This window comes from Phalacrocorax carbo, chromosome 5 (assembly GCF_963921805.1).
Source record: "Phalacrocorax carbo chromosome 5, bPhaCar2.1, whole genome shotgun sequence".
Lineage (NCBI taxonomy): Eukaryota > Metazoa > Chordata > Aves > Suliformes > Phalacrocoracidae > Phalacrocorax > Phalacrocorax carbo.
In genome coordinates, this window is record NC_087517.1 from 63,402,593 (window position 1) to 63,426,034 (window position 23,442).

General features: G+C 37.2%; 1 protein-coding gene across 1 annotated transcript in view; it reads left to right on the forward strand.

The window, feature by feature from the left end:
• The window catches only part of IMMP1L (inner mitochondrial membrane peptidase subunit 1), a 36,599-nt gene that overhangs the window by 6,487 nt on the left and 6,670 nt on the right, over positions 1 to 23,442 (forward strand). The window contains exons 2-4 of the mRNA XM_064452818.1: positions 10,109 to 10,246; positions 11,042 to 11,130; positions 12,056 to 12,182. Coding sequence (XP_064308888.1) covers positions 10,142 to 10,246; positions 11,042 to 11,130; positions 12,056 to 12,182 — 321 coding nt within the window. The 5' untranslated portion in view covers positions 10,109 to 10,141. The remainder of the gene's footprint in view (positions 1 to 10,108; positions 10,247 to 11,041; positions 11,131 to 12,055; positions 12,183 to 23,442) is intronic.

The following is a 23,442-nucleotide window of genomic DNA, read 5'->3' on the forward strand; positions in this document are numbered from 1 at the left end:
AAAAGTAAACACAATCTGGGTCATAAGTCTTCTAGTTGCACAGACCCGCCTGTCTGACTTCCCTTGTTATATAAAGGAAATGTTATTGTTAAATGTTATGCTTACAGGTAACTTCTGACTACTGTGCTGAAGTGTAGAATCTGCATTGCTGACACCGTTTTTCAGATTAGCTTTTAACAGCTGGCTCTGGCATCCGTTGAAGTAATGACAGGCATGCTAGGTGAGATTCAGAAAGGTCCTGCTCTGGGATAGAATGATAAACTGACAGCTGACTAAAAATACATCGCAAAACCTCCATGACAGCAAAGATGGGATTCTTTGCCAATGTGCTTATGCGTGAGGATGTAACTTCTTGGTGAGTCCCATGAACTTGCAGCCTCACCTTTCCAGTGTACTGGCCAATGATGTATTCTGATCACTGTGACTTCCATAGGTATTCCAGACAGGTAGTTTAATGCTAATTTGGTTATTCAGCCACCACCAGTGTGGAGTTAATTTCAGATGGTGTAGTATCCTCTAACAAGCAGTTTCCCCGCCCTTATTGCCCATTCTGTCTTAGATTTCTGAACTACTCAATCTTTGTGTGTCTGATAAAGACATGCAGAAGAGCAGTGGTTGAACTGAAATGCATATCAGTGTGTTACAAGGAGCTAGATGTAGCATTTATACAGAGCTGTGAACGGTGATACAGTTGCTGACCCAGCTCAGGATGACACTAGTTCTGGCTATCCCAAGCAGTCATGTCAGTCGGTAGCTTCACAAAAGCGTACAACCCACAGGTTTTGCTGAGGACAAGATACTGCAGAGTCATGGGAACATTCAGATGTACTCGATGGACTTCCATCTAGCTTCACAGCATCATGACCATCCATAGAGTGGGGGATGAACACGAGCAAGCCATCTAGTAAAACTCACTTTAAATATAAAAAGCCAGACCCTCTACTGGCTACTTAAGAAAACTTATATTGTTCCAAATTTGGAACAATATTGTGATGAAAAAAAAGCAGAAAACACTGAATAACTGGCTTTTCTGTGGCCGAGCTGTATTTTAGCAGGCTTGCATTATTCTTTATCTGAATGAATTCAGCTTCTTCCATCTCCTATACTGAGCCTGCCAGTTCCATGCTAAAACTCCTGTATTTGCTGAAATCCCATTTCAGGAGCATGTATCTAAGAGTGGGGCTACCTAAGCAAGCTGGCTCCCTTGGGCGTCAGTGTTTGGGAATCACCTTTGCGATTCTCAAGTTACTATCTACTCAAGCCAAGCTACTATCTGCTCAGTAATGCATTGAAGTTTGTGTTGACGCGAGATAGCTGTTGCTAGCTTAGATATTAGTGCTGTGACAGTAGCTGGAAAAGTTTGCTTTATTGTTGAAACCTCTTTATTATATGAATTTCAGAAGAATATGAAAGTTTTCATTATCAGAATATAAATGTATCGTAAGAAGGTGCTCGAGTTGCATAGCTGCAACCTTGTTTTTTTTCCCCAGGTACTATTTTGCATAAGAATATGTATTTAAAATGAATAAAATAAATTCATATTTGAAGTTCTAGAGCCTGAAACAGGTTTAGAGAAACTGCAATAACATCAAGGTCATAGAAATAACAATACTGTAAGGTTGTGGTTGCTAGTGTAAATGTGAGCTTCACTAATTGTTTCAAGATCCCATCTTGTTTTTGCATGAGAAGAATGTATATGTGTTATTTCATTGCAATGGGGGACTCGTTCTGGAGGAAGTAATTTATCTGAATCTTTAGACTTAAGACATACATGTACTTGATTGTAACATCTCCTCAGCCTCCATGTTTTCATTATTTCTGTGAATTAGAGCTGTCTCTGTGCCCCTAGCAAAGGAAGGAAGGTAATTGAGCTTCCTTTAAATATATTATTTTGTTTCTGAGAAAGCTGTTGCACACTCCTGGAGCTGCATGTTTCCACCATTTCTCTTTTATCAACTGTGCTTCCATTGGTCCAAGAAGTGTGAAGCAATGTTTGGTCTTGATGTTCTTGTGCTATTGCCAAGCTACAATGTTTTTATAGAATTTTTTACATTTCTGGCATAAAAGACCTAAAATTCATGAACATTAAATTGTAGGAAGGTCATTGGTCTTCTCTGCATGTACATGATATTTGTGAAAGGAGCTGTATGACCAGTCACTGTTTTTTCTTTTAAAAAGGCTGTGTATTATTATGCAAGAAAGGGCAAGCCAAATTAGTAAACTTAGATGAAATAAAATCCGATCACTTACTAAAAACTTAAACAGTTTTTGAGAAAGCAGTTCAGTCAGGGAGACGTGATATTAGTGAAGTTATACAACGATTGTTTCTGTACTGTTTTTCTGTTTTACAAGTACTTGTGTTCTTTGAAATTTGGATTTGGAGTGGTTACCTGTGGTAAAATAAGGCATGTAGGCCCGTCTTGGTAATCCATTTGGTATCAATGATAATGCAGTTTGTAGGGCTGGAGTGTGCTCAGCGTCCTGCAGGTACTCTGCACCTCAGCATATAATCACGTGCTAATTTTGAGAGAGGCACCTCCACTTATTTGATTCCTAAGTAGTCAGTTTTCTCCTTACTATTGTGTCAGCTGTATCTTTTACTTTAAACCATCAAATTAAATAATAGTTTATGCCGGCTTTTTATTTTAGTTCATGCATTTAAAACGTGGAACTCAGATAAAAAGATAGTTTCAGAATAAATTCAGTATATTATTTATGAGTGGAGCAACACATTAGCATTGAGTTCACAATAGATCATATCGCTTTTATTCCATCTTACAAGCTTAGCAGCACAAACAGAATAATCAACATATTATTTGGCTGTCATCTGCTGAACAGAAACCAGAGATCACAAGGAGGTTTTCCCTAGCTGCAGTGATGGCCTTTTTGTTCCAAGCCCCCATCTGGGAGGGCCATGGTGTGTTATCATATGGAACGCGGGGTTTTCTGTAATCTGCTTAGCTGCACTGCAGTTTGAATCTTTATTCCATGTTTGTGTAATTTATAATTTTAATGAGACCATGGCTCTTGTGGGCTTTGAAATATATTAAAAGCTCTTTTGTGCATATGCTTTTGTTCTTGCTTAATAGGCTCAGTGTATTTAAAACTGATGAATTTTTATTCATGGATTTGGATGTCTGGGGATTAACTTAGACTGAATATCATTGCAGTCATCTATTGATGTTTGAAACTTTTTAAAATACTTGTATCTAAGTGAAGAAGAACTTACAGAACTTGTGTTTTATACATAAAAAAGCTCAGAAATAACTAATAAAATTTTATTGAGCAATGAGAAAAAGTACTGATTACAGGTTATTTTTACAGCATAAGCTCACATGAAATACAGTTTGTGCTATGAAAAAATAGGTAGTTGAATCCATGTACATGTGCATATGTAGAACTTCATAACTAAAAAATGATTTGGGAGAGCTGTCAGCATTTTTGTAGAACAATAGCAGTGGCAAACACTTGGTTTGCATTTTTTCTTCTGTTCAGGTAACTTGAAAATGTAAATACTGAGCTCACTTTTGCCTGACTGTATTTCCTTTCTCTTTTTTAATGCACCTTTTAATGCAGAGTTTGCCTATTTCATGAGATGATGGTGCTCATAACTGGGAAGTATTGATGAAGAACACGCAGAAAGAGTCTTTGTTGCTATTGTTATATTTTCTGACAGGGCTAAACCTGGTCTTGTTATTTGCTATTGTATTTTTCAAACGTTTAATAATACCTTTGATTTACTACTTGGATTAAGATCTCGTACTCTGTGATTCCTGTGTTCATAAACCACTATGGAGTATTCTTCAATGATGGCATTCTAATCTGAGACTAACACTGGGTATAAAATTAAGATACCTGTATTTCTTTCTAAACAGTCTTGCTGATGGTGTACATAAATAGGTTACTTTGTTTTATGTGGAGGGTTTTTTTGATTTTTGTTTGTGGGTTTTTGTTGGTTTTGGTTTTTTTTACCAGCAAACAATCCTCTTTGTAATGACAAATATTTTACATAAACAGCCTTTTTATCTGTCCCTGCATAGGGCAATTATTTACCCCTCTTCTATTCACTGCTTTGAGTAGTATTTCCAGAAATACCTGCGTACTTCTAGAAGGTGTGTCAGCACTGGGAAGTCCAGGGGATGTGTGAGCCATGGACAACTTCAGTTTCTGTAGCGTCATAGGCTTTAAGTGCCTAATGTGAAAATTGGAATTGTAACTCTGTCTTAGATAATTAAAATTCATTTTAAATGTTTATATGTCTATGTCTCAAGTGAATTTTTTGAAATTTAAGATAAACATGTATAGCTCCAAATATAGTTATTTGACCCTTGTCACATAGACACGGTGTATTTTTCTCAGTCACCAGGAAAGTTGCTGTGCTGTCTGTCAGACCTTTGCTGTTTTTCCTAACTCTGACATTGTTACAGGAAACTGTTAAGTGAATATTTCAGCATCCCTCAGAGGCTCAAACATGGCATGTACGACCATGCCTTTGCTCAGCTATTTGGATTTCACTGGTCAGCAAAAATGAGTGTATAGGGCTGCAGAGGAAGACAGAAGCCCTGAATGCATCTGACCGTTAATACAGTGTTTTATACAGGGTTGTGGGATTGTCAGGAGTTGCTTCCCGAAGGTAAACAGAACCAGTGAGAACTACTTGAAATCAGTTTTGAAAAATTGCTCATTCTTTTGTAGGTAGTCTCTAGTAGTTTAACACCAGAGGATTGCATTATGTGAATTTGTTTGCAGGATTGAGCTCCTTGTCAGTTTGAGATCAGTAGATGAAGGAGCACTTGTTGGAGACAAACTGTCGGTGCCTGTTAGAGATAATGTGAAAAAATAATCTCTTCTGGAATATCACCATGCTTTTTCAGATTTGCCAGACTGAATCCAGTGTTTTCTCCAGAGAAAACCAACAGCTAGAAATAAAAATCAAGTCCCGCCTGACCCCCTGGAATCCGCAGATTATAATTAGACTATTTCAAACATTTTATATTTATTAAGCTGTGTATCTGATATGGGAAGAATCTTTCCCAAGAAACATATATACCCTTCATTATTCTAGTAGATGTAACATTAATTTCATGCACAAGTTTTAAAAGACCAGTTTTATATAACAGCTCAAACATAAATATGTAATTAGCCTAGTCAGTGTGCAGTTTTTCCCTTTGTTTTGGATTTTTGGATTTTTTTAAAGTAATAATCTCAGAGTAAGTCTTTGGGAAAGAGATGGTGCAAGTTATGGGATTACCTTCTGTGAAGAAAGGTGTGTGGTTAGAAGCAGAGACTGTTAGGAGAGGAGTTTCTGTTAGCTAAGGAAAAACTGAAACAGTATCACTAAATATCCAGTGAAGATTCAGAATTAGGAAGCATCATATAAAGCAAATGTTACTGGGAATTTTTTATTAGAGTGAAACATCTATTTAATATCAAGTCCAATAATTTGCTTAGCTACACTTCCATTGGCTGCAACTTCGATTTTCTTCTGTTTAAATTTTTGACAATGTATGTTAAACTGTCTTACACAATGCCATTGGTTATCTGGAAACGATAAATCTGCTCATTGGTCTCCTAATTTTATTATGGACACAGTTAATTGTAATCCAAGATTACAGCAAACAAGATGTTAATTTCTAGACAACCGATGTACATTTCTCTCAGAGTGTGATTGTTACAGAAGCAAAGAATAGAAAGAGAATACCATTTGTGCTATCCTCACAGGAGCTGTCAATAAAAGATGTAATAGGGGATTTAGGAATCTGGAAATGGCCAACTAATTTATGTGAATCTATTTTATTTCAGCTAGAAAGACCAAGCTCTGTTTCGTCTGCACTGCATATTGCAGAGCACAGGCTGTCTATAGAAAACCAGGCGGCTGCATATGGATAGTCCCTTGATATCATTCACTTGCTGTGTAATCTTATTATGCAAAGTTCTAATCTTCACCTAGAATGAATGCCTCTGGGTCAGAATATAGTCATATCAGGGTTTTTGAGGTCATGTTTTGTGATCCTTAGCTTATTCTTCTAAGTAGGGCTGGGATTTAAAGAGTATTCCCCAGACACTAGCAGAGATAGACGGCAAAACCTGCTGCCTTTTTGGAAGACAAGACCAACATGAGGTCCCTGGTAGGATTAAACTTGATTTGTAGCTGTAGGATTTTTTAACAGATGTATTATTGGACAGGGAATAGGGGGCCACCAGCACAGCGAAATTGGATCACGATTGGCATTCTCAGGGAGTCCGCTGGCTGCTAAAACAGCAGCTGCATGTGGATTTGACTTCTTTCAGGTGAAGCGACTTCCAGTCATTTGGAAAGGATGGGATGAAAAGGAACCTTGGTGATAATTTTGATGTCTGCAAGATTTAGTACCAATGTAATGGGATTATCGGTAACACCTTCACTGCAGAAAAAGCCACCTGGCGCTATAACTGGCAGCAACTGAGAACTAATCCTTTCCCATCTCTTGGATGTCATTCATGAGGCTGAAAGTGATTTCCACCCTGCTAGCTGTGATTAATTTTATAAACAAACAAACAAAAAAAAATCAAATGATGAAGGCATAGGCTATGTAAGGAAGAGGGAACAGAAGATAATAGTAATTACATTTTGCATTTTATTTGCAGCAGGGGATAAACTATACGGTTCTTGCAGAATAAAGTTTGATTATTTTACATGACAAATATGGATCTGTAACCTTTATTAATCAATGTCTATGGTATAAAAACAATGTCTATTTCGGTATAAAATTTTCAACTATATGATAGTAGGTAGTACCTGGAAGTAATTACAACAGGCTTTATGCCATTAGTCTGTGATAAGGATGTTTATACAACAGATCCATTCAGTTTTCAAGGGGTCTGTGACTTAAATAATCTGTTTTATTGTGCTTAATGGTCTTATGCTGTATCTGGTGGAGTTGCCTGCTGCCAGCACTTTGTATTAAAATTAATTGCACGATGTGGAAAAACATTCAGCTTTTTACCTTCTTGTGGTCAACAATATGGCATTGTTTTAAAAATGTACTGATAAATAGTTTTCTGAGGAAACAGAATTATATCTTACTGATGCTTGAGCTACAGTAATTGTAACACAAATATCCTGTGGGGTTTTTTTAATAAACTAGAGTTGGTTTTTTTGACTGGGCTTACTCTTACTGCGACCATTTGCTTATTAACTAGAAGTTGTTACTTAAAACTACACGGAAACTTTCAGGATTGTAGTTATTCTGTGGAATGAACATTAGATGTCTAAAGATGAACCTTAATGTTAAAAACAAAACCCCCAAGTCCTCCGAAGTCACCTTGTTAGGTTCAAACTGTGTATAATCTAGGTACTATATATGTGCCTTATGTAAGAGCTAAGATTTTTTCATCATGATCGTGAACATCGGATAAGCCTGAGCATTTTAAAAAATCCATTGTGCCACATTCACAAACTGGGACTGGTGAAATCCATGTCTCAAGGGTTAAGAATTTATTTTAAGAGAACTGGGAATAAAATTTGAGACCTCTTCACTCATGTTCTGTCCTTGTGGTTAGTTTTACAGAATGACGGCTCTAGCAGTAGGTAGAGCTCACTCTGAACCCTGTGCTTCCTTGAATAATTTATAAATCTATCCCTCCTAATTCAGAGTTACTCAGAGACATCAGAGAGAAATATACGTGTTCAGTGTAACTGTTGGGATGTAAGTGTCATCCAGAGTCCAACAGGAAATCAGTTGCAATCAGTTTGAAACTTACTTTCAGAGACATATAGCAGTTGTTTGTAGCTTCATTTTAGTTATAGCCTGATAGCTGTTGGCATGAGAAGTCTGCATTTTCTCTAATGAGTCTGTCGTTACGATTCCATTTGGTGCAACCAACAGTAGCTACCTACTTTGGTCAATGTCCTGCAATGTTTACACAATTCCTTTTTACCTATGATACCCATGGGTACCTGAATTCTATACTGTCTTAATATATTAATATAACATTTCTGAATAGCATGGATCTGAAATACAAGATGGTTGTGCTGTATTTTTCTGTCTGAGAAGTAATGCGAGGCTGCCTTTCTAGCAGGTGCTGTTAAGAAGTATTGATGATGTACTTCTCGCAAAAGGTAGTTGTGGTCATCAATTCACACTAGTGGTGCAGCTCTGATTGATCTGCTGTCACTCACTCTTATCTTCCTTTTATCACCTGTAACACATTTCTGGGCTCACAGTGTTTCTGGCCCTCAGAGCAAGGAGTTAGTCCACGCTTCTCATAGTGTACTGGGTTGAGAAGAGCGAACTACTTTTCTGGCTTTCCAGAATAAATTCTGCTGAAAGTGCATTTCTCTTACAGTGAAGCTGTTTCAGCTTCTACAGGGTGTCCTGCAGTGCGCTGGGCACTGTATGTGCTAATGGAACAATTCAAGACTTTCCTGTTTTCTGTTGTATTTTGGTTCATTAATATGAAACTCATTAGCTAATATTAAGGATGATGAATCACAGATTGGTTTAAGTGGATTTATTCTGGAGATCTTTTATGTAAAAAAAAAAAAAGCACAAGTACATCTTTTATAGAACAAAGAAATGAGCTTGGCAGAGAACACTTTCCCTCAAGAATGGTCTTTTTTCTTTAAAAAATACTAAATGTGAAGAACAAAATCCACTTCTGACTGTATTCAGGCAAAATTCCCATTAACTTGTAGAGAAAGTTGTGCAAGTAAAGCTATGTACTTTTAAAAGCCTGTATTTAAATAGCAAAACGTCATGAAATATAGAAGGGAAGGTCTTTACTTTTAAGTAGGACATACTGTACAGGCAGCATTTTTCTTTTTAACTTACTGCATTTGCTTAGCAAGCTATATTGACACATCATAGTGAATGAGGGAAATCTTGCTGTGATTTTAATTCATGATAAAGATGATACTGAGTTTAAGGGGGACAGGTTTCTTGTAGAATATAAGACTTGCTTCAGTTACTTCAGTATGTGTGTTTTCCACCCTTAAAGAGAAATCTATAGATTTTTAAAACTCTTAAAAATTGGCGTAAGGAAGCATATTAGTTAGATTAATATTGCAGGAATTGTAGTTAGTTATCAGAATTTGACTTAAATATTTGGGGGAGGGGATCAGAAGATATTTACATAGTCCTTTTATGTGCAACAGAACTTATGTCAGTGTACTGTAGCTGAGAATAGAAAGACCTAATGCCTTATTTTTATATGCAAGTGTTTTGGCAGCGAAAGTCCAGTTAAAGGAAAGCTTTGCAAAACCTCCAGAATTTCTGTCAACAACTGTATTCTTTTTCTAGTCATATTTAGGCAAGCCATTCAGGACTCCATTATTCTTAATTTTGTCTAGTTCTTCAAGCCTATTTTATTTTGTTTTGTTGTCAGGTTGCTTTTAAAGTTTTGGTTTACCCACTTGATTACTCCAGTTTTCTGTGAATATGATTTCAGTTGTGAAATACCTTCAGTTCACTTCAGATGGTTTGATGCTTTTCTGTTTTGCTGTTGAGTGTTCAGTTTTAAATACTAGCGCTTGAAGAAAAACTGATTTTAAGTTGCACTGTCTTCATGTGATTAAAACTACTCTGTTGAGTGTTATACAATATGTAGTCCAGCTGGGAAGTCAAAGCCTGCATTAAAGGTATGATTACAGCTTTCCAGATTCCATTCAGCCAAGCCTAGTGGAGGGGAGGGTGTTCTCATAACTCTTGGAGATATTTAGGCATGTGGCAGGTAAGCCTGGCTGCAGTCTTGAGTAAAAGAAGCCCAGCTGAGTCAGCGGAGAGCACTGACACTGTTCTCTCCCAGTAATTTATCTAGTTTGGCAAAAGGTTTTTTTTGTTTCAGCTCCTACTCAACTGAATCTTACTAATAAGCTGGTGAGAGGCATCAATTGATTGACTGTACACATGCAAGTGTCTGCATAGTGAACTAAAGACTTCTTGATGGCATTTCCGTTTAAACTATATTAATTTCCCCAGATATATCTGATTATTTATTGTTTTTATTAACTGTTCTGTTGTTTTGTTTTTTTTAAATATTGTCTCTCAGTTGTTAGATACAAAAGATAGTTTTGTAAATGTTAGGTTGTTTGTTATCAAATGAATGATATTCTTCTGTTTTACTATAGACTAGAGCCAGCTGAACGACGTAACACTGTACCATGCTTCGCAATGTCCTAGGAAAAACCTTTCGATTTCTTGGGTATACTGTGCAATATGGCTGCATAGCGCATTGTGCCTTTGAGTACCTTGGAGGAATTGTTGTGGTAACTTTTCATTTTCATGCCATTTAAAAGAAAATAAAATTATAATACTGAAATTGTTATATGTGATAATGCAAATAGTTTTGGTTTCTTAATTTTTTAAAAAGCTTTTTCAAAGTGTGTTTAGTAAATGCCTATTTTTTCTGGAGGCAGGTCCAGCCTTTATGAAAGTTATTTCTGCTTCAGGCCTTTGTACTTTTTGCTAACTTACTTGCTTGAGGCATTACTGGAGCAAATGGGAAACTATGATTAAGCATTTTGCAGGGAGTACATTCTTCCAGAAAGACTGCAGTCACTAGTAATGCCATAGGAAATGCTCGTTTCCAACTATGGGCAGATTTCTGGGTGTTTTATGCTGCCTCCCCCTCCTCCCTGTTTGTAAACCTAGCAGAGACTGCTGCTGGACATGGTGGATTTTGGCTGTGAGCTGCTCTTGCAGATTCTGCGATGATTCTATTTTGCAGAGGCTGAAGAAAGGGGTAAGCTGGCAGAGCTTCAAGTGCTGCTCGTAATAATTTCCTGCCGATTAGGTGCTGAAATGAATCCGCAGGGGCTTGAAGCACCTAGACAGTTCAGGTCCAATCCAGAGCGAATATGGAGCTGTAGCAGAGTTAGAGGTGCTCTGGAGGCTGTCCTCACCTTTTAAATGTTTCAGATGTTCCTTGGAGGATCTCACTTTTTCAGTTGTTCTTTACATTACACCTTTTCTAATTTGTTAGCAAATAATTTGAATATTAATGTATTTTAGAGAAAAGTAATTGGAAATAGTAATTTTTTTCATTTATTTTTAATTTGCAGTGTTCTGGACCTTCAATGGAACCAACCATTCAAAATTCTGATATTGTCTTTTCGGAGAACCTTAGCCGCCACTTTTATTGCATTCGAAAGTATGCCTCTTTGTTGAGACCAGATTTTGCATTCCATTTGCCAGAGCTTGTCAATAACCACATTCCATTCGTCCTTTATTTTTCATACATTCTTCTGTTTCTGAATTGTAATTTTTTTATAAATCTCCTCTCATTGTGTCTGATGGAAGCTAAAGTAATCAGCACATACAGCCCATCAAGCAACTCGTCAGAATTTATTTTGGATATAGTCCATGTCACTTTTACAGCTTTGTCCCAAAAAAAGGAAAAATTTCAATTTTTTTTTTCCTAAAACAGTTTTATTATGTGAATGTAACTTTTCCTCTCCAAGCAGGTTTGCCTTTCATGCAAACCAAGCTGTAGGTATTGCTGTGCTCAGATAGGTTGTTAGGAGAGTGACCAAATGGTATAAGTACTGTTTATCAAATGCCATTTTATTACTGTGTTGTAGAGCACAGTAGGCTCAAGGCCCTCGCCCACTTTATTGTGGACTCTTTCACTGTACAATCTAATGTGTATAATCAGGAGGCAAAAGTAATACAAGGTCTTATGAACGCAGATTAGACATTTGAAGTTTCACTGGAAGAATAACACTCAGACAATAACATTGAGGAACACAGAATCTGTTCCGTTCCATATATAGGTAGCAACAGGATCACATTAAAAGGCATTCATTTCATCAGAGCATTGTCAAAATGTAGTCTTAAATGCTTTATAAATTATCTAAATAACAAAGAATCTCTCCAAATGTACTTTAAAAACTGTACAATTACACCCTATGTAAAACCGAAGAAACAAAATTGTAGACAAGAATTTTCAGCAGATGGAAGTATCTTTAATATACATTAATGTTTTTGGAGTATACACATAGATGCATGTGTATTCAGCCAAATAGTGTGTACTTAGAGTTCTTCTGTTTGTTTTTGTTTCTGTTTTTATCTCTCAGAGGAGATATTGTAATTGTGAAAAGCCCAAATGACCCCAAATCAAATATCTGTAAAAGAGTAATTGGCTTGGAAGGGGATAAAGTCTGCACAAGCAACCCTTCAGATTTCCTTAAGAGTCACAGCTATGTAAGTATTAGAGTTTCTTGCTTTGTAAATTAATGATTACTTAAGTGGGCCTGGTAGTCTATAAAGGATTTGCAATATTTGAGTATCACCATAAATCATAAAGTGTGACGGTCATAAATTATTCTTTCTTCTATATGTACAGTAAAATGTTGTAAACTCTGTTTATGGCAAGCTGTCATTCTCAGTGTCTTTTGTCTCTGTAGGAAGTGTAGGCAGATGATATTTTTGCTCTGCCCTTTGCTTTGGTCTTCTTCCCCGGGAGAATACTTGAAAATTCTCTGCATAAAGTGCAGTATAGATGGCAGACTCCAGGGCTTGGTCTTAAAGCAAAATTGTTTCGGTATTTTAAACGCCAAGAAGTGAAAATTTTGTCTCTGCAATAGCTTTCAAAATTATACTTTAGCGTATCTCCGTATTTCAGTGTAAAAATATTTTAATTTTTCTGAGTATGGTTGGAAAAGTAGTAATTTTCCTAACTTGTCTGGAAAGTCAGGTAACAAGATGAAATAAAAAGGAAAAAAATATTCTTAATGCTTACTTGTCCTTGTGCAGACAGACTTACAGAAGTTTGGAAGGATTTGTGACAAAATGTTTTCAGCAACCTCTGTTTTAGGCTCTCATTAGAAAAATAATCAGAAATCATGATTATAGAAAAATGCAGGGTTTTTTCCCCAAAAGCGTGTTTGACCGTTACCTCTGTTCAGTGTTCAGTACCTTGTGGAGCCGTTAGGTTTTTCACAAGTTTTTTGAATCTTAAAGGAAAGATGTTCTACTGCCTTTTCACATCCACTTCATCCTCACAGTGTCTGGCCCATAGCTAAAGTCCCGTGCAGTGAAGCGAGAGGATTCTGTGGAACACTCCTTGCAGCCAGCTACCGTTTATGATGGATAAATCCTTTAAAGAGCTTAGCTGCCATAAGGACAGCCAACTTCACCGGCATGCCTTTAGGTACCATTGCTTCACCTGTATTAAGCAGCTGAAGTGGAGTCTGCCCTTGCGAAAATCAATGGCAAAATTCTTGCCAACATTGCGTCTAGATTCGGTGTCTGGATTTAGTTGAGACCTAGAACCAGACAGCAAGGATACCATCCATACCCTGGTTCTGAGGGGTTGAACTTGTTGTTTCTTCCGCTCCAGTGTGAGGCAAGACATTTCAGGCACCTGCCTCTACTCTGCCCTTCTGATCAAGTGCCAGTACCACCAGAGCTTCTGTTTGCACTTCTGTCTCTTGTGGACAGAAAGAAGGAACTCATTCTCCATTATGTTTTGAAGGGGAAGACAGAGCATTTAGTTTCTCTATAAATTATGTTACTGTTTAACCAAGGAAAAAAACCAAACCAAACAAAAAACCCCAACCCACCTTTCTTACCCATTTGAAGACATTTTCTAGCTCCTATGGGGGTAGTAATTTAGATAAAATATGAATTTCACAGAGCAGAATGACTTGTAATGGAAACCTGAATTCTGTGTACACTGATAGAAGATGCAAACTGGAAACTCTGAGCTGCTTCTTCCTCACTTGTCTGAGTCTTGAAAAGGAAGTTCAGGAAAGATTGGTACTTAACAGGATGTCAGCCATTCTGGAAACCCTGAGGTAATCAAATTAATATCCAACAGAACAATCTCTGACCTAGGTGTAAGATTTCTTGTCTTCAATTTTAATGTAAAATGTAAGGAGAAGAAGAGGGATGCAGAGTCCATTCCCTGTTCTCCTGTGTATGTTTTTCATAAAGGCTAATGTGTGGAAATACAGCAGTGACCTGCAAGCTTTCTTAGTTCTTGCATCATAACTTGTATCTAGGGGGAGAAGTGATCTAAATGGAAATGCTTTTGTTTGCTAGTGCGTATCTGGTTTCCTCCTTTCTTTAGTGGCTCGATAGAACAGATCTTTCCATCTGTTCGGAGTGACTGCCTCTACAGAGGAGTATATTCTCAGCACAGATCTGGACTTTATGCTCATAGCTTACACTAGTTTATTCACTAAGTAAATTGTTCTTGTTGGGGAGGGAAAAAGTGATACATGTCTGTGTTTAGGTAATTCTGTAATCATATTCCTTATTTCAGTGAATCACTGTGCTATGCACTTTTTCTCTTAATTCAAACACAAAATTCTTCAGCCCACAGAGCAGCCGCAGATGTACAGAGAACTGGCTATTTGTTTTGTTGACACTTCCTTCAGAAGAATTACCTGAGTTGGGTTTCTGTAAAAAAAGGTGGCTGAACTGAGGAAAAACCTTGGCTAGGATCCCAAACGGCCTGGGGTGTTTAGCTGCACAATCACAGGCACTCTCTATGTGAGCGAAGCCTAGAAATTGTCATGAGTTGTGTCGTTTAGTTTAGGCTACTAGCTTTTTTTTTTTTTAAATGAGAAATCTCTGAGTGATAGTTGAATGCAGTGACTCTGCTGTGGGTAAGGTCTGAGGATTGATTGTTTTCATTGCAGTGAACAGTTTTCATTGCAGTGAGCAGTTGCTCAGCTTTCCTTGGGTAACTCCTGGTCGGGGGAGTGATAGGGATAGTTAAGTCATGTTTGCAAACTTGTTGCAGCACAGCAAATACGAAGTATCAGGTGCCAGAAATATTACCAGATTAGGTCATTTGAACACCTGCTTCACTCTTTGCCAAGGAATGGTCAGGTATTATGAGTTAGCCAGTTACTGGAGATGGCAGAACAAAGGCAGTCCAATGTACTTAACACAGCTGAGAGTGAAACCACCTCTGTGCAGCTGCTTCTCTTGTCGCCCCAAAAGGAGAATCCCTATAGTCATGTTAGTAGGAGTTGTGCTTGGTCAGCATTGACTGTGTTGATGTTAGTGTTGGCATATTTTACAGATTTTAAATTAGGGATTTTTGTGCTTAGCACTGTCATACATGATTCTTATTCTGAAGTCTAAGAGAATGCTAAAATCAGATCCTGCTTCCAGTCCTATTTCATTTATGAATGTACTTCTTGGGACGGCTTATATATATAGATAGGAGATTGCAGAACTCCATTTATAGTTTGCTCTCTGTAAAATTACACAGATGTGATACTTTATTTTTGCAAAAAACCAAGCAGATACATGTAGATTAAAAAAACCCCAAACAACCGAAACCTACAAACCAATCTTTTAAGCTTTAATAAAAATGAAGAAATACAAAAATCATACGTAAGTTGAATAAGTTGTTCTCAAGAGCTATTTCACTTGAGCAGAAATGCACTACAGCTGTGGCAGTTATGTGAAAGTCCTCATAGTGGTATAAAAATACTTTTGGTGCTATACTTAGCTAAAGTGATACATCATGTGAGAAAAATCATTTTTGTCTGAGTGCACGAAGTGTAAGGCCATACCAAAAAACTGTCTTTGACGGAGTCATTGTTGGATTACAAGCTGACAGAACTAATCCCACATGAAATTTACTGGTATAAATTAGGCACGTGCTTAAACTAAAATTGAACACCTTTACTTTGGACCTTTATGGTACATGATGCTTCATATACTAAAGGTTGGAGCTTATCTGCAGAAATAATAATGAGGGAAATCTTCCTATATACATAACAAGTATAATGAAATTCCTTTTCTGAGTAAGCTGCTATAGTATTACAAATTTAGGAAAACGTAATTTTTCTTTTCATTGCCTTTTAATTGATATTTGGTACGGAATATGAGCTTTAGGCTGGCAGTTTTCCTGGGCTCTTGTTTGGTTTTTTGCTCAATGATGGTGTTTATAGATACAAGCAAGTGTATTTACTGGAATAAACATTTAAGAATGCATGACAAATTTTTACTGTGTCAGAAGCAATGTGTTATGAACCCAAAAGTTAAAAAGGTAAACAACTGATTTTTAGTAATGTGGTATTCAGACCTAGTTTCAATTATTAAAAAATAGCTTTACCAGTTTATTTAACATAAGATCTAAGTAATAGGGAAATTACACAGTAACAGTAAACCCCTGAAATGGTCTTTAAAAAAAAGACACCTGAAATGTTAATTTTCATATTTAGGCTTTTATTTCCTGTTTTTAAAAGTCTTATTACTACAGATCCAGGTTTATAATTCAGATTGAGTATCCTATTGTTATATTTGAATTTGTTTTAATGCCATTTACTTTAGCTTTAATTTCTTTAGTACCATATGTTCTTGTGCTGTGGCTCCTATTTACAAATTCAAAAAGTGAGGGGTAAGTCATCAGATTAAAACAGCTTGTATGTCATAAACCACCAATATGGTGAGCCTTTGTGTCACTTAAATGAAAGTAGTACCTAATAATGTCACTTAATACAGCTAGAGTCTGTAAATAAGGAACTGCCTTTTGCAAGTCATAGTGATAAAAAGCTGAGATACAAATCCATATCTCAGCAACACTCTGCTGGTAATCAATCACAACACACCACTAATGCTGCGAGACTAGCTGATGTGGGGGAAGTATGTTTACCTTGTGCTAAAATGAGGTTCATTGCGGAGATGGCATCTCTTCATCCTGTGGTTACCTCCAGAGCTAATATAATTCCGAAGATAATGCATCTTACTGTGTTTGCAGATCAGAGGGGTGGTCTTACACAGCACTATTAACTCTTAAACAGTCCTTATCACGCAGTAAGAATGTTATGTGGATACTAAGAATAATGTAATGTTAATGTAAACAGCACAACAGCTTGATCACTGGACAGTACTACAGATTTTGGATGCACAATGTAAGACACTGAAAAGTAGTTTAATATTTCAGAATGCTCAATACCATTGGATAGTTTCTTGGAAATATCCCAAATAGCAATTAAAAATAAAGTTCTCAGAACACTAGTTCTTTTTCCTTTGTCCTTAGCATCTTAATAGCTAGTTTGCACCCATGGTTTAGTATTTCAGTAATCTAAATTTTAACATTTCCTGGTCAGGAGAAAGGAAATATCTTACTCTTTTTCTCCTTAGTTCTAAAGTTCTAGAGGCCTGAGGGAAAGTTATGCCTTAATTTTAAGCAGCAGGTATGTTAAATGTCTGGTGGGAGAAGGGAACTGGCTTGGCCTATTTTAGTTTGCAGATTTGTTCGGTTTGCTGATGCCTCTATATGCCAGTACAGAGAGTTCATGACTAGAGCTAATCTTGAACTTTCTGAGAAGGAATTTTAAATCAAAATTCTGATTTGTCAAAACTAAATTATTCAAGGAAAAAGAAACACAAACAATTTTACCAATCTACTTCCCAATATTTCCAGAGTTTCTTCTGCTTTAGTGGATTGATCTGCTGACCTTTGCAGTTTTGTTTTTTTGATATTTCAAGAACATATGAGTGGCGTGACTTGACACAACAGCACTGGTACCGTTCACCATAGCTTATCCTCCTGTCTGTGGGGTCAGAGAGGTAGGTGGCCAGACATAAGCACGCCTGCACCATGGCTCAGGCACAGGACAGCAGCGAGAGGCACAGCTTAAACGCAGCTCCTGAATGAGCTCCCACCGAGGTTTCTTACATCTCTTTCTCAAACAGCTCTTTCTTCCCTGCAGGCTGAACCGGAATGAGAGCTGTGCCATAGCAGCTGGTCTTGAGCACAGGCCAGCTACACCAGGTTGGGGGAGAATACTGCCCAGGCTCTGACACATTGCCCTGGTTCTTCTGTTCAGCCAATTCATTCCTGAAGGAAAACCATAAAGAAATCTTTTTGTTGATTTGAGGGAAAGTTGTTTCAAGATCACTAATTTCTCTCTTCATTCTACTAGGTGCTTTTCCTCTGTTGGAATACAGTCTTGACTGTACTGGTCAGATCAGTTTGAACTGTCAAGATTTTATGATTCCGTTATTCTTCTGCTCCAAGTTCAGTAATAACTTCTAGGAAGCTGCTCAGGATGATGAAACCAACTATTCAAGGACTAACTGATGATTCTGAGCACAAGGTTAGGTTGCCTATATTAGCTTCACATCTAGATGAAGGACCTATTTCATTACTTTTTCTCCTTTATATGTACTAGCTAAGGCCTTCCAGCTGTCTTAAATGATGAGATCATGCAGAGCTGAGGCCTTAGACTGATTAGCAGAGATTCAGGTCACTCCTGATGGAGCTGACAGATGATACTTTTAAGATTCCTTAACCCTGCTCAGAGTATTCATTGGCCATTGTTGCTACCAGGCTTACTAGCTAGATCACTGTGTACAGCTGTGCCCAGGGCATACCAGTGATGGTAATGGGTTTTGTGTTTTAGCCAGTAAGTTCCAGCTGGGGTTTGAACCTGTAGGTTTTTTTGTTCTCAAACCTATTCTTTAGGGTGAATCTGTTACATCGTCTGTTTTCTGGAGAAGAAAGTAACCAAATCCTTCTTACTAATTGCTGTGAGAAAAGTCTATGCAAACTGCTAAGTAATCTTGGCTGGATTTGTAAGCAATATTTTCTTCCAAAATGTAAATCTTCTATGAATCAAGAAAGCTAATAATAGTTTGGACTGATGAATCACAGAAATATTCTCAATTTTTTTTCAGGAGTTCCTCAGTGTAGCTAGGAGATTTGTTTTTGAAAGTTTCAGCCTATGAACATCTATAAAATATAAAAAATTTCAAAGCCGTAGTATATTAAAAAGCTTAGACGACTTTTCACTACTTAAAGTGATTTTTTTTTCAAAAGAGAACCATTGTGTTATGCAAGGAGAGATGCTGTAAAAAGTGTGTGCAAAATCTGCATGTTATTCTTCATGAGAGCAGTATTTGGTCATAGTTTTTATTCTATTAATTTTAAGTTAGTTTTAATTTTAACTGATAATATTTTTAGAAAAGGAGTGACGGCTAATAATTCAAATTCAGGGTTGCAGCTAGAGATTTTAAAATTTGGATATATAGCTTTTCAGGCTGATTCAGATCAGCACATTTAACGATACCCTCTAGATCAGAATATTAAATGAGAATATTTATAGAAGTAAATAACGCATGCAAGTGTTTGAATTATTATTTAACACAGATGGAAACTTTTGCAACAGCCAAAAAGTGATACTGAGAGAAAGGAGATCTTTTCATCATTTGGCTGGTGTAGATACTTCTGATGTGAAAATTCTGTGACCTTCCCCCCAAAGCAGCGAGCGCGTGATCAAACCTTTGAAGTTCCAAGTAAGGGAGCTCAGGAACAGCAGTAGCTATTTGTGCATTACACAAAGTTTGGAAGGAGAAACAATGGTAAAAACTAAACATTCAGATAACCAATGAATGCTTTGTCAGATTACTGTAACAGGTTCCCCAAATTTTTATTGAAGAACAACACTCAACTGGTGTGCTTGCACGACAGAGAAAAATGCCTTACAAATTCAAATCTAGGTTAATATACCTTAGTTTCCTTGTAGTATGAGTTAACATTGCTACCATTGAAGGTTATGTGATTTTAACACTGGTTAATAATTAATTTCAAAACTTAGACAAGTCTTCATATCTTCACTTTTTATAAACTTTCGACTAAAACAACCAATGACTTAATATAGAGAATGGATTCATAATATAAATATTTCATCACAGTGAATTTAGTTGCTGTACAGAAACCTGTTAGTGTTTCACTGTTATCTTTTCTCATAATCATCTGGACCACGGTCATGATGTATTCTTTTTAATCTGTGTATTTAAACCAATGGGCCAAGTACATTATGTCTTATTCCTGAGCTGTTTAAACTGTTGGATAAGTGAAAGGAAAATGCTAAACTGTTTGGAAGTACCTATGAATTTCAGGTAAATTCATTCTTTTGTATTCTTTTAAGATGCATTAAATTCCAGGTAATTCAGCCCTTTAGTGATACTTAGATGATGTTGATTTAAGATGTGCGGCACTGTTAAGGTTCCAGTGTGGTTGCTACCATTTCATAGCTTTTTCCAACACAAAAAAGGAAATGTAAATGCTTATCCTGATTTTGAAAATACGGAGCTGATTAATGTTGCTGGGTTTTATATAGATGGCAACCTTAATATGAACAGCCTTTATGACAACCCTACAGAAATGGTGCCTAGAGCAACTGGATCATTGAAATAGAGTATCTGTTAGGCATTATTCACTCTTGGTTCTGAATTAATACATAACGGATTAAGGAATAGTTACGTGAGACTTTAAGTATAGTGATAAAACAAACTCCCGCATTTCTATGGTGTATATTTTATCCTAACTAGATGCAATTTACTTAAATAAGGCAATTTAACCAGTATTTAGTAAATTTGTCATTTGATATTGTAGATTCTTTCATCATATTTCACTTTAATCAAGAAAGGTAACACCTGTGGTTTATTCACAAAAGCTTCTTTTGTTAAATGAACACCCGCAGGCCATGAAGCAATTACATTTGTTGCTTGTACCAAAGTAGGAGGCACTTAAATAGACCTTAGCAGGGATAGATGAGAATTTGCAGACTTTATTCTTTTGTCCAGCACTGAGATTAGTTCTTATCATAGCTCAAAAAGGAAGCCTCTGAACTGAAAAGAAAAGATGGGAATGGTTTAAAGTTCTTCTTAAGTTTGAAACTTTTATATTGCTAGAGGTGATGTGAATACCTGTGACCCTACGGAAGTTCAAACTTCATCTACTCCCAGCTGATTGTACATGCTGATGTTCTTTGACAAATGCCGACTGCTTGGAATTCCAAAAGGAGAGTTTGCCAGAGATTCATGTTTACAATTCTCCACTTACTTATTTATTAAAAATATCTATTTCTCCACCCCAAAGTCCCACAAAATCACAAAGCAAATAAACCCCCACCAAACAAAAAAAAAAACCAACCACAAAAACCTATTTTCATGTAGTTGAGTTTGGGGGTATTTTTGAGGCAGATAATTTAATCCATTGGTCTTATTTGCAGTGTATGTGTCTTCTAGTATGCCAGTTAGTGCAGCACAGGCATCTCATCTCTTGGTTTTGAAGTTAGTGAGATTACTCAAAGAAAAAAGTTTGGTGTTGCGTAAAAAGACCAAAAGAATGTAATTCTTTGTTGATTCCCCCTGCCTATTTTTGTAAATTAATGTTTTATGCTAGTATGTACGCATCAAATACCTGACCTGGACTTCAGTTTTGCAACTTCAACTACACCACCGAGTAAATGACAACAGTCCTGCAAATTTAGCCAGTTTGTTGCAGTGAAAGATACTTATTTATCTGGGCTGAAACAGAACAAGCTACTGCTACAAGCTCCGTTGTTCGTAATGATAATCTTGCTCTTCTAGTCTGGCTGCTCCTGTCCTAGAGCCCTCAGAGCCTTGGAAGGGAGAAGGGGGAAGAGTCTGATCAGTGTCCTGTATTCTCATGCATATAAGCCGCACCTCAGAGAACCGGTTCTGCCTGAGAACTGCTGTTCCTTGGAAATAAATCCTCAGATAATCTGCACAAAACCAGAGGCACAGGGGTTGCTGAGGCAAAGAGAGTAGTCTGCAGACCATCAGAGGCAGCGTGTTTTGGCATGGACCTGTGCTGCTGTGGAACTGTGGGTTTTGAATGTGACCCACAAGTTACGTGAAAATTCACTTGTTGGGCCTGCGGGACCATCACGTATTATTTCTGGCCTATGTGTAAGGGAGAACCGAAATGCTGCCCAGCCTAGGTTAAATGCTTTTGGCTCTTGTCAGCATTTTTTGTATTTACAATCTTTCTGTGCGTAGTAATGGTAACTGTGATTTCAGCTGTACTTCCTAGATATGACTTATTTTGTCTAAGAGTCCGTGGCCTGTAGATACCAAAATGCAGCATTGGGAATTGTCAAGCAAGTGGATTTCCCATTGCTTTGGGTTTTTTGGCAGGAGCAGCCTATTGGTGTGTAATTAGTATATTCTTACTACAAATACAAGTTTTCAATAGTTTTTTTTTTTAAAGTTAACTTTAATCAACGTGAGTAATCCCACTGGAATCAGTGATCTGGTCTAGAAATACCTTGGTGTGTAAACCCCTGAAGGAATTCTGGCTTTAGCCTTCATTTCAAAGGGGTGTAAACAACTTTTTTTTTTTCAATTAATGATTATGGCCTGTCACTCATATTTGGTTTTACATTTTCATGTAACTCATGTGATTTTTATTGCTTGTCTTAATTCTAGGTTGTAGTGAAATGCCTAGATGATGGACAGGCACCATACAAAGGTATTATACTGTATTATCTCTAGATGAATTCTACATTGTGACAGTCCTCTTAATGACAAATGTAGAGGTATAGGGTCCTGTCATACCTTCCATGGAGAACTGCGTAAGTTGCCATAAGTGGTGAATTTCAGGATATACAAATATAATTTATTGCAATTCCACCTGGAATGCAAACTATGAAAATCTTGTCTCACAAGTAATTATTAGCAGTACTAGAAGGAGTAAGTGATATGCCACAGCTGGCAAAAGCACTTTATTTTTTATGTTTGTGGAGCATGGAAGAAAGATGGGAAGGTCTAGAAGTGTTTGGATATACTTGTGTTATGACTGGGTCCTTATTTCACATAGTAAGAGTTGAGCTTCACATTCTGCCTATGAATCGGGGAAAGTGAGAAAGCATGGGAACCAGTAAAGTAGAAGGGGAGCTGTAGTGTTCTGTGTGTGAAACAGCAGCACATTGCAAGTGAGGCTTTTTCAGAAATGTCAAATGTTAATGTGGGTTTGCTTTTTTCTTTCAATAAAAAAATCTTCCTTTCATAGTAATTCACGCTTCTCCTTTTTGTATGTTTGCTGAGATAGTCTTTCAAAATGGCAGTAGTTTGATGTATGATTTGTAATTCTGGTGGATGCTGGACAGGAGAGTTTGCAGCAGAAAGGTCAGAACGCTGCTTTGCATTGTAACATAAACCTGAAACAAACCCGTGTATGATGTGGATGCAGTGGATGCTTTAGGTGGGTACACTGCGAGTAAGTGAAGATGAATATCCAACTAAATCAACAATTGCTGCTGGACGCTCTAAATAGGCTGTATACCACAGAATCTTTGAGGAGAATCGTTCTCTACTTGAGAATGTACTGACATGCCTATTTTCCTATCAAAAAGATCTGTCCACATGTGATGAGACGTATATTCTACACAGGTCATTTGACTCTGGATGGAATTTTTTTTTAAAATTCATTTATTTGAAATTGACTTCTGGTTGGTTATTTTGTTCGCAAAGCTGTTCAGGTGGGAGGGCCAAAGTCATCTACCTGAAACCAACTGGCCTTCCCAGAGAAAGCTCTTCCGTGCATATGCCAGCAATCTGCTACGCCTACAAAGATGGCAGACAAGTTGAATGTGGAATTCCTGTATGGAAGGACAGGGAGAACAAGAAGGACCTTGGCAGAACTAGCAGATCAAGGCAGCAGATCAAAACAAACAAGGCA